At 45.4% G+C, this 12,153-nt stretch overlaps 1 protein-coding gene across 1 annotated transcript in view; it reads left to right on the forward strand.

Annotated features, from left to right (window-relative positions):
- Nucleotides 1-3,423: 3,423 nt before the first annotated feature.
- The window catches only part of ST8SIA1 (ST8 alpha-N-acetyl-neuraminide alpha-2,8-sialyltransferase 1), a 135,585-nt gene continuing 126,855 nt past the window's right edge, over nt 3,424-12,153 (forward strand). Inside the window, exon 1 of the mRNA XM_065031930.1 lies at nt 3,424-3,864. Within this exon, the coding sequence (XP_064888002.1) occupies nt 3,626-3,864 (239 nt within the window). The 5' untranslated portion in view covers nt 3,424-3,625. The remainder of the gene's footprint in view (nt 3,865-12,153) is intronic.

Raw genomic sequence — 12,153 nt, forward strand, 5'->3', positions numbered from 1 at the left:
GGACCAAAGTCATGGAGGTGAGGTCAAATCTCACCACTCAATTCTCATTAAAATGGAGTATGACAGAGAAGAATCATACCTGAATTTCAATTTTCTGCTTCGATTTGAAGACATGGATTGTTTATCAATAAACGTCTACATCTTCTCAGTAATTGCGAATTGCCATTGGAGTACTTAGGAGTATTTGCTTGTAAGCAAGGTTCATGTTTGGCAGTTTATTCTTACCTTCCTTTTATTCTACACCTGAAACTGTTATCCTCAGCGGAAAGCATCAGTGCGCTTCTCTTCAGGGCTCACTGACAGATAGAAAGGACAGAAACTGATAATGCTGCCTAGAAACAAGTTTGACTATAGAGCTTGTTCTGGTGTATGTGTAACGTCCACCTGTACGAGAGCAGAATGAGACCAGGCATTTTCAGTTCCCCATCACAAGGCAGTGGCGACACAACAAGCTCTGCCTCATCTCTGTCTTGATGCACCCATCTCCTTGTGGGTGGCAGGTAGGACACAGTGGTGGAGTTACTGCCATGGCAGTGGACAGACCATGGATGTTAGAAATTCAGTGAACAGACATGCTGACATTTATTCAGTAAAAGGAAGAGACAAGGCTTAGAAATATCTCTGAGGGTCACAAATAAAAGATATCACAAAATCTTGTGTCTTGCTTGAGAGTAAAAGACTTTTTAATAAAAAAAATAATCTCTCTCTATGTTGCTTTGGTAGGGATTGCGCTACTAAAGAAATTAACAAATAAGCGTATCAGTTTTATTTCATCTTGCTCAATCACAAGCAGTTTGGACAGTGAAAGAGTAACAGTCATTCCCACTTTCTCTTGTTCTTTTCCACTTTCTGGTTTCCCAAGCAACATCAAACCTCTGCTTTGTCTCTCTTCTCAGCTAAAGGTGAGCAAAGAGGCAGAAATTTTTTTGGGATACAGTTTTGCACATTTCAATCGTTTTTTTTTTACTTTTTATGAGTTTAGCTAACTATGTTTTGAATTAGTCTCCAGAGACTGAAAGGTTCTGTTTGTTTTGAATAGAGGTGACTGAATAGGTTTTGGTTTACTTTACTGTTGGTAGATAGCTTCCTTACCAAAATGAAAATATTTATCCCGCTCAAAATATTTTGATTTTGTCAGAGGTTGGCTGAAATGCCTTGCTCATTTTTTATTATCATTTTGTCCAGAGAAAACAGCTCTAATGCTCTAGACAGCTCTAGCGTATCAGATATGAATGAAAACAATATTTCTTATGCAATTACAAGTTTCTGGCATTTATGTGTTCATTAGACATCATCACGTTAATATTCTTTTTCTCAGTGTATATTTCTACACAGCACCACACTATGAAAGAGTTTTTCCCCCTCTCAAGCACTGAAAATGCCTTGAGAGTTCCAAGTTTATTTTTTACTGAAAAATAAGTGGTATCTAGGATCTCTAGCTGAAAATGCTGTATAAAGAGCCAGCTAGTATTTACGATTATTTTATTGCTACCTTACGGTCAGGACACACTAACTGTGTCAAACTTTCTTATTGCTTTCCTTCCTTCACCTAAAATTTTTTCAAAGCTTCCTTCAATTGTTAGTCCAGGGGAGGGTTCTGGACATTTGCAGAAAAAGCTGTGGAATTTAGGGTTGTCAGTTTTCAAACACAGAAGTTGGTTGACTGAATCTCTAATTGCTATGGTGAGAATTTTAACCTATAGATTTTTCTTTTGCCGCCCTTTGCTAGGTACCTAATGGCAGCCTTTCCTCACTGTGTTTCTCACTGTTTTAGCAGATGAGCTCATTAATACTTCGCTCCTCATCACCCGGCATGGTCAACACCTCTCTGCAAGATGTGCTGTACTGACTTACCTTGAGTCAGGCAGAGGCTAATTGTTGATTTGCAAGGCTGTCAATGTCTCCTTGCAACCTTGCGTTTCCAAGTTTAAATCTCTCAAAGCTGTCCCTCAGTTACCACTCAGCTGTGAAAGTGCCCAAAGTAGCCAAGTCTCTGCGTGCTCCCGAAAGTCAGAAAGCAGCTGGCTGCTAACTCATCCACAACTCTTCCTAGGGTTATGTGGGAGTCCCCACTGTTTCTCAATGGGTCTAATAGGTGAGTCCGGAAATGGCGAACACAAAGTGATGGTACCAGCCTGGGCTGAATTTGCTTTGTGTGCAACAGCCAGGGTCTAGAGGCTGGGCTCTGAAACCAGGGTGTACCTCCAAGGTCATCGCTGACAATGGTGAACATGTCTCCCATGTTTTGGCCTACCTGATTACTGCAGAGAGGTGCTTTTTAGTGCTGGAGTCACTCTGTTGGCATGAAATGATCACACTCTCTCTGCTGATTTAGGAGGGCTGAGGGTCATGCATGTGGCAGCCTCATCCTGTGAGGCAGGAGGTGGGTTCCCAGTGGAAAACCCGAGCTGCCACAGGTGTGCAAGGCTGTCCCTGCTGCTTCTTGGCTTGTGGGCAGCCTTTCTGCCCACTCTTCCCCACACACATTGGGTATTTCAGCAACAACCACAGCCGCACTGGGGTGACCCAGCAACTGCCCGTGTCCTACCTGAGGGTACAATCTCCGGTGTGTTTTCTTCCAAGACCCAACCAGACGAGTCGGTACACACTGACATACAGCTGCTGCTTTGGTAACTGTGCTGCTGGATGCAGCACGCTTTTCTTTAAGATTTACCATACCATCCGGTTTGATAAATTATAAAAAAAAAGCCTTTGTAGGATGTCCTTTGACCAGATGAGCACGGTGATCCCGGTTCCCAGGCTCCTGACCTGAACACAGGGCTGATCGCGGCGGACCCGCCAGGTGCGAAGGGTTCCCCCACGCCTCGCAGGGTCACGCGGAGTGGGGACAGTGCGGAGTGGGGACAGTGCTGAGTGGGAGGACGGGCGGGGGCGGGGTCGCCGCCGCCGCCACCGCCCCTGGCCCGGGGACGATGTCCGCCAGGGCGCGCTGCAGAGCGGCGTGGCCGCCGCCGGGGACGAGGCTGCCTGGGGAGACAGCGAGGGGCTGGGGGGGTAGCTCGGGGGTGGCTGCTGGCGGCGCTGCCCGCAGGGGCGAGCTCGGGCCGGGACGTTCCTCCTTCTCTCCGCTCCGGCTCGACCGGTGCCCGCGGGGGAAGCGGGAGAGGCGGGGGCGCGGGGCCGCACCGGCGGAGCGGAGCCCCGCAGCAGCCGGCCCTGCGGCCGCCGTTCCCCTCCCTTCCCCGGCAGCTGGGGGGGCGGGCGGCGGGGATTGAGGCACCCCGCGGCTCGGGGCGGGGTGGAAATTTACTGGGGCCGTCCGCAGAGCGGCGACGAGAGCGAGCGAGCGAGGGGGCTCGGCGGGAGGCGGAGGGAGGGCGGGGAGCGGCGGAGCATCGTCTGGCGGGGAAAGCGAGGGACCAAATGACTGTGAGGAAGGGCGGCAGCCGCCACCGCCGAGTGAGGAGCCAGCTGCGGCGCAGCGGCGGCAGCAGCCCCGGCAGGAGACCCGACGCCCGCGGGGGCCGGCTGCCCCCCGGCCGGCTGGGCGGCGATGGCGGCGGGCGGCGGACGGCGGGCTTAGGGCCGCCGGGCTCAGGGCGCGGGCGGCGGCGGGGCTGAAGCTGGGGTCCCCCGCCCGCGGGCGCCGCATGGTGCGGGCCTGATGCCGGAGCGTGGCCCGGCGCCGCGGCAGCGCTGCGGGAGGAGGATGGCGGGGCTGGCGTGGAAGTGGCCGCGCACCCGCCTGCCCGTGGGGGCCAGTGCCCTGGGAGTTTTCGTCCTCTGCTGGCTCTACATCTTCCCCGTCTACCGGCTGCCCGACGAGAAGGAGATCGTGCAGGGAGTGCTGCTGCAGCAGGGCAAGGCGTGGAGGAGGAACCAGACTGCGGTCACCCTGTTCAGGTAGCGCCGTGCGCGGTCCAAGGGCAGCCGGGGACGGGCAGGCGCACGAAGCAGCGGGCAGCGGGGCGCTTTCCGCACCCCGCCAAGCCCCGAACTTTATTTTTCCTTACCCGACCCTTTGTTTTCTCCCAGCGGGCGAGGGGCAGGTAGGGCCCCTCTTGCCCAGCAAAACTTTTTTGGGGTGGCTCTATTTGCTGCGGAGAGGAGAAGGGGCTCGGCGCGGGGGATTGAGGCTTATTTCTCCTTGCAGGGCAATAAGCCCATCTTGGATGCCTTTCCTAGGAGGGCTGAGATTTCTGAGGCTCGCTGTGTTGCCTGCACAATAGGATGCTTCTCGCTGGCTGGGTAACAGCTGCACCGGCAGCCCCTCTGGCTGCTAACAAAGCCAGGGGCTCGGAGCCTCCCTTCGCTTATTGATCGTGACTACCTGCCTGCTGCCACAGACAGCTGAGCTTGTGGATCTCCTTGGCATGCGTAGGGGAAGGTATGCCTGGATGCTTATTCGTGTCAGCATCCTTGCTCCGAGGAACACTTTGAAAGCTCCGCGCTGGTCCTTGACTCCCTGCGGTTTATTATAGAAACCACGTGAAAAGGCACCTTTTTTCTCTTCTGTTCTTTTGACGTGGCTGGGAAATGGCGGTAATCCTTGAAGCCCTTTTCACCTTCCCCAGCTGCGCAGGAGAGGAGGAATGTTGCAGTCAGGGTGCCACATCTGATAGCGGTGGAGAACGAGGTCCCTGCAGCAGGGAGGACTTTTTGAATGACCCTGGCTTAGAAGTGTCTGCAGTGGAGATTTGCATCCCCTTGAAAATTTCTCACATGTCTGGGTAAAATACGGACAACTGGAAGAGAGGCCGATTTCCCTCCCATTCCTGTAGGGAAACTAGGTTTTCTCCCTATCCTCTAAGCAGCAAATGAAAGATCAGAGTGAGTTTGTAATGAAACTGTTTGCGAAAAGACCCTCTTTCTTCAGTAAATGCTAGAATGAATCAGATCCAAATTCCAAAGACTTTTTTTAATATTTTTTAAAGTGATGTACAACTTTATTTGATATTTTTTTCAAGATTTTCTGAGTGCAAATCAACTTGCATTTGCCATGAACTAGAGCTAGCATGTGATCGCTTAATATCGTGTCTGCTGGGATAACAGAAACTTTACAGTTCTTCAAAAGCACATTCTTCCTTTAGTGTCTGAAGCTTGCAGGAAATAGAAGCAATGAGAGGTGATAAGTGAGCATATGTTAATAACTCGTTCAGTAGGCCTGGAAGAAGTCCTCCCTCTAATACAGAGCTAACAATGACATACAGATGCAGGATCTTTTTCCTAAAACACTAACTAATATTAGAAACTAGGTTGATCTCAGATACTATTTCATCTTAATCCTGTTGTGCCACAGATTTCCATTCTTGGGCTAGATGAATCCAGATTTTTAAAAAATTACTCTGATTGGTAATGTAGGAAAGAGTTTGATGTGTTTTCACGTTTGTAAATCTAATGTTGCTTTAAGATTGACAATACTGCTGCAGCTTCAGTTTAAAAAACAGATTTTAGACCATTTCTACCACATGGTTTAGTAACAAAAACTCTGCATGGCTCGTCAACTATTCCACTTGCCCATATGTTTTTCCACTCCCCAAGCGTAGTGATTATCTCAGAGATGCTATTGCAGAGAATCTCTTGCAATAAAAGGAGCTATTGTTTCTTGTCTATGTCTCTTGATGAGTTGGTGCAGTGCTAAATACAATGAGCTTTAAATCAATCTGCTTCAAGAAATAAAGTGTTTTAGAGGAAATGCACACTGAAGCTATGTAGTGAGTATACCATAACGTTCAAGTAATTGTGACATAGAGCTCTGTTTTTGCTATGTAAATTTGCTTCTCTTAATATTGGTAGAAGGTTATGAAATTAAAGTTAGGTAAGCTGCTGTATATTGTGAAGTTATGAACAGAAACAATGTCTCACTCTTTGCTATGGTCCTGCTGTCTCTGTGCAAGAGGACTGTAAAAGCTCTGAGTTTTAGTTTCTACTGGATACTGCCTATACATGTGAGTCTTTGTTTTAACTATGAAGGAGGTATAGAGCTTCACAGAAATTTCATGTGCAGATTTTGAACTAATATGGCTTTCCATAATATCCTAATATTGAGTGGGTTTTAATATGTTATTGATATATTATTAGTTAAGAATGACGTTAATTGCCATTCTCCCTAGCCCTCCTGCCACATTCTGATTACAAAAAAATTTTGGTTCTACTCAGTTTTGAAGAGTATATTTTAATTTATATGTGCTAAAAATCTATATGAGAAAGTGCAAACTAGCATATTACTGCTTTGTATAATACTGTGGCATTTGTGGTACTATACAGGTGTTAGAATAGCCAGGTTTTTGCTAGGCAGAGAAAACATCTGATGGTTTTGTATCCTTCTCCTCCAATAAACTCATTGGACTCCCGTTGTTGAACTAGATTGTTGTCTCTAAGTAATTAACTTGATCAAAACATACTTTTCAAACCTCAGAAGTGCTATTCCCCCTTTACCTTCTGTACCCAGATCAAAGACAACTTCAGTAAGTAATTTAGCATGGTCAACGAAAATGTCTGGAGGTAACTCGGGTTAAACCATGGCAGTCGAGTGCCAATAACTCCTCAGTTTCCACTGCTCCTTCCTCCTCCTCTCTGTACAGCCAGAAACCTTGTGTGAAGATCTGAGCCATGTAAACTCTTGCTTATGCAAGAACCCAGGATGTCCTGGTGCTTGTGGGATGGTGTGCAGGAGGGTTTTGTGTTTGAATATGGGTTTGCAGAATGAGTTTTCATATATAAGTACCTGTGTAAACAGCCATGGATTGCTGCCTTTGAGGTGTGTGTTGCCTTACTGCAGCTGCAAGTAAGGACAGTTTGTGGAGCAATGAAATGAGCAGGACTAAGCCTTTGACTCCAGTGTGAGTCTGTTTAAAGTGTGCTCTCAGCCTTGACTCTGCGCACACGACTTCTGTGAGTAATCCTGGCGTGATGAGTGCGCTGAGTCCCGCCGCCAGCAGCGCCGTGGGTGTCTGTGCAAGAGCTGCCTGTGTTCTTAGATGGAAGGACAGATCCTGAAAAGCCTCAAGATACAACTGAGGCTATTAGAAGAGCTCTTGGTCCAAATCCTTTCCTCAGTTGAACGTAGCTTCCTTTAAAGCCCTCAAATTGTGGGCAATTGGGGTTGAGCACAGCCTACTAGAAAGGTATTGCTGTTTGCATCCTTTAAATTTCAAGACATCTGTGGCTGAGGGTAGTCAAGCTCTCTGCTGTGGAAACATCTCTCTGACGAATGCTGAATAATAAATAGTCTGCCAGTCAGATGGTAAACTGCTTGATCTTGAACTATAAAGTGGTCAGAATAAGAATGAGACTGTCATTACAGTCACTAATGGCTAACGTGTCTAATTTACCTACAATACAACAGCTTCTCATCCTCTGAGGTGGTTAATGTTATTGCATCCTAATTGTTTTTACACATTGCCTTTTTTTTTTTTTAAGGACTTAGTGCTGCTTAAATTATTTGAGCGAAAGTGTTGTTAATTGCTGTTTGTTATTAGTGAAGTAAATGACATACAATAATACCTTTCTGATTGTTTTACTTAAAATGATTGTAGTTGATTAAAGGTAGAGCTGAATCTTTTCATCTGCCTTACAGGCTCCACAGAACCACAAATTCCAAGTGTTGTATGTTTATCTGACACTTCTGCATCATTTGTTGCCCAGGGTGGAGCTCCTCTGTGTAGTGAGCACACTTGTGGGGGGCAGCAGGCTTTTGACTGTCAGGACTCCCACTGAAAGGGTTTGATGGTGATTAGGGATTTCGGTTAGAGGTTCTTCAGGAAGAGTTGGGAGAATCTCATCTGCAAGGCAACAGAAAGGCTACTACCCTTGAGATTCTGATTGTGTTCTTGCTTCTGCTGCAGCAGTTTTGTGTGATGCTGGAAGGTCAGCCCGGGTTTATTCTGGGGGTGGCTTGGTTGAGCTGTTGGCAGATATCTCCTGTGAACTCACTGTTTGTGATCCTTCTCCAGTCCAAAGCATCCGCTACAATGTGGCTCTGCTCCCCAGTGCTGTCCCCTTTGTCCCTAGAGCCAGACAGGCCATGCTTACCTTGACAGCTGGCTTCTCCACTCTGTTTTCATCAGGTTTGGCTTCTTGTCAGTTTTCCAGGGACAGAGAGGAGAAGCTACTGGTCTGAAATCAAACAACAGGGTCAGCAGCTGAATGGGACAGAATATCCAGATGTGGTGGACTCTGGTGCTTGCAGTGTGGATGTGGACAGACTGTGTGAAGCCTCTTCTGCTGTTGGCTTTCATGCACCTTGCAAAAAGAGTGCTCCGTTGCCACTGTACACTGCGCTGGAGGGGTTCTCCCCACTGTAACCTCCTCTGCCAGCTGCTCTCTGCCAGCTGTTAATGTCTGTATCTAGAGTGCAATCACAACAGGCGCTGAAGAACATCCCCTTGTGCAAATCATTTTTCATTCTAGATTGTGTTAACACAGAACTAGAAATCCAGGTCACTTCTCTGTTTGGGTAAGACAAATGCAATTGCCGAGTTAGCGAGTTTCTTTAGTTCAGATGGCTTTTTTTCCCCCCCTCCCTTTTGATGTGAGCATTGCAAATTACCTGAGTGTTGCATTCCTTACCAGGGTATTTCAAGGCAAATCAGAGATGAAACTTCACGTTGCTTAGGCTGACTAGATAAGAGTTTTGCCCTGCTTGAACAGATTTATCAGCTACTGAATTATTTCTACTTTTTTCACTGAGACGTGTGAAGAATGGAGTTAGGATTAGAGCTGGGAGATGCTGGATTAGATTAGTTCTACCTTCATGGCCCATGAAGCCCTGTCCTGAAACCATTGGATATGCTCAAATGTTGTGTGTTGGCAGTGGCCAAACCCAGCTCATTTTGCTCTCCTGAGTAGGTGTCAGTGATGCCTGGGTGTGTTTTTAAAACAGTTGTTAACATTTTGAATGACTTTTTTCAATTGTATTTGCTGCATTGGTGATAATTGATAATTTGTAATTAGTTTCCTGGTGTCTCCAGGTAATATGGGAAGTTGTTTTGGTGAAAAAGTACAATTTGAAGAGTGAGTTAAAGGCGAGAGGAAAGAAAAGTTCGATGAAGAAATCAAGCTGCAGAGATATGTGGCTCCATATCTTCAAGGTCAATAGTTGTCTTTGGATACCTAAATTACATGAAAACAATGAGAATTAGTTATCTGAGTTAGCTCATGGAGTCTTTGCAGATGAGGTCCGTGGTGACAAGATAGGAATTGACTGAAATTCCTGAGTTCCAGCTCATGGTATCCTCTTTCCTTGCCCTGAAGTTGCATTTACTTACAGACGTTGGTTCTACCTTCCTCACAAAACAGACAGTTGAGATGTCCATTTCTAGTACCTGCTCTTGCAAACTTTTGGATTGCTGCTTTACTTTGAATTTGTAAAAACTCCAGTGCTGCCAGTATTTATGGGAGGATGTAGAAAACTCCATGAGGCTCTTTTCCTGTTAGACTGGGAGCATCTGAAGGCCCAGAGCCAGGCACTGGGGAACAGGAGGAGCAGAGACTTCACTGGAATTTAGGTTAACCTGACATGGGCCCCTAGAATCTGGCATGTACATACGCAGGCACTGCTGGATATATGTATTTTCACATCTGTGCTTTCCCTTCCTCTGCCTTATAGTGGGTGGAATCAGCACTGAATCATCCATACAATATAGTGACTGGTGATTTATTCTTTTACTTGTAATTTTCATCTTTAGCCAAGAGTGTTGCTCCCATTTGATGTGTGTTCAATGACATATATAAAAAGACCTATTTTTGAGGCTAGTTCCTACTAGGTAAATGCATGGAAAATGAATTGTCTTTCCTCCTTTAGAATTTATCCTCCCACAGTGAGGATGAACCTCACTGAACTGAGGAGGCTGGTTGGACTGTAGTTTTCTGTTGCTCCTGTTTTCTAAGCATAAAAAAATACTTAATTTTAAATTTTTGTATATATATAATCTTTTTCTGTATGCTGCATGTGGTTCCCAAAATGCAAGAAAATTGCTCCTAATCTTAAATTATTTTAGCATAGCTGCATGTAGTTAAAATCACACTGAAGCACATTCATCCATATTATGTAGTATTTGCAAACCTCAGTGGAGATTCAAGTTTTATTGTGTCACAGTTTTTACATCTACAAGACTAGAAACAATTCTTCTCTGAGATCTTCAAATCTAAACTGACTAGATAAACAGAGGGTGGGGTGGGACCATGATAGTGATAAGTTGCTTAACCCTAGCAAAGTCTTTGTCAAGTAGCTATTACGGAAGCGGTGAGCTTCTTGAAGAAGCTGTGCCTGCTGTCTTGACCTTAGCGGTGTTTGACGTTTTTAACAAGGTGAATTACACTGTGGAGAACATCCTGGCTTTAACCAGAATTCTGGAGGTCACTTCCTCACTGCTCCGTTCAGGAAAAAGGTGAAGGCTGTGTAATTAGATTTTTATAATACATTTTCTGGACAGCAGAGTGGTGATTTTTGTTGTTGTATTAAATCAACAGATTGAATTATTTCGGCTTCTCCTATTCCATCTGCCCGGAAAATGCCCTCCTGAACTTCTTGGTTTAGAGAGTCTCTTTTCAAGTAGAGATGTGGGTAAAATGATGCTTTTAAAGCTGCTCGAAACAGATGAATAGACGTGGTTAACTTTTTTGTCTTCCATGTTTGCTGTGAGCATAATTTAGTTTCTGAACAACCATTTTGTTTCTCTTACTCCTTTTTTTTTTTCTTTCTTTTTTTTTTTTTTTTTTCCCTTTCCACCTCTTTTGCAGTCTATTCCCATTCTTAAGTTGATTGATGTCCTCCTCAGCTTTCAGGGGACCCCCAGACTCTTTGGATGGCTCCTTTTGTAATTATCCAATCAGCATCCATAACAGTGATGTAAAGAACTTCTGTGGAATTATTTACTCCTTTATCTCCCTCCTCTACTGAGTTGCCAGTCACCTTCTTCAGAGTTCTCCAGCTCTCACTGGTGCTCAGGGCATCTCTTGTTTTCCATCCTTTACATGCTGGTTGTTGGCTATCAGGCTTTCCAGGTAAACTGCAGACTTCGCCTTAATGTAGTAGCAAGATTAAGTCACTACTTATCAGGTCTCCTCTGCTCTGAGAATGCACAACCAACCTGAATTTAAAAGCTGCTAAGTAGCTCACCTACATTTTAAGGAGTGCTAGGAAAAAAGATCAGCTATTTTGCTTCCTTTCTTGTGTGAAAACTTGCCCTCCTTATTTCTGGAATGCCTGGAGTGGCCATCACTGCAATAGGGGAGTTTATATTTCCTGTCAAAGATAAAAGACAAACAAACAATAAAATATTTTTTTTTCCTCAACTGAGGAGATTTTAATGTTTTCCTGTGTACTCCGTCTTGGCTGAATGTCAGCTCTGGTAATACGATTCTGTATACCGCAATGTTTGAAGTTCCTATCATATAAGATGTGCTACTCGCACTGTTGGTCCTGCTGTGCGGTAGGTCCCAGAGCAGGGCAACGGAGTATCTGCTGCTATAGGTAGTACTCAGGAGTGCTCAGGAGTACTCAAGAGTTTAGACCCAGTGCAAAAGGAGCTCAAATATGCAATGAGGAGGTGATGCTGAATCCAAGGCTCACTGATGCCTACTTCGATCAAAGTTGGTAGGACTTAGGCTTAAAAGCAAATGGGATGAAGACTTCCAGATTACTCAGCTATGTTTTAGAGTGTCAGGGTAGACTTGATTCCTCAGGTACTTCCATACAGCAAAGGAGATAGAGTTATAAAGGAAGTTAAGGAAATGGTGTCTCCATGACATGGTTATCTCTTGTAATTGAGATTCAGGTGTAGGTTATCACTGAAGTCAGTGGGGAATCTTGTGGATAATTACCAGTCTCTACAAAATTATCATTTACGTGCTTTCATAAGCTTGCAGAGAGACGTCCCATGCTCTGAAAGATTTTCAGTCCAAGAACGTGTGTGTTGAGACTTATCCCAGCTACGCAGATTAGGAATCTGATTAATGGACTGGGTTTTCCCTCTCTTAGTACAATTTTTAATGTGAAGAAATACCTGGGCTCTTTACTAGTGACATGCTGCTTGAATGTTCTCTGGAAGAATGATCCAAATACTTGTGCTGAGGGTTTGGTGGATTCTGGTCCTTGCTACTGGTACCTGAAGGTACCAGCTTACTACTTGTAAAGTACTTAAGGCTTTTGTGTAAATTTCTGTCTTCTTTGTGTGGCTTCCACTGAGG

The sequence above is a fragment of the Columba livia genome, chromosome 1 (genome assembly GCF_036013475.1).
Source record: "Columba livia isolate bColLiv1 breed racing homer chromosome 1, bColLiv1.pat.W.v2, whole genome shotgun sequence".
NCBI classification, from domain to species: domain Eukaryota; kingdom Metazoa; phylum Chordata; class Aves; order Columbiformes; family Columbidae; genus Columba; species Columba livia.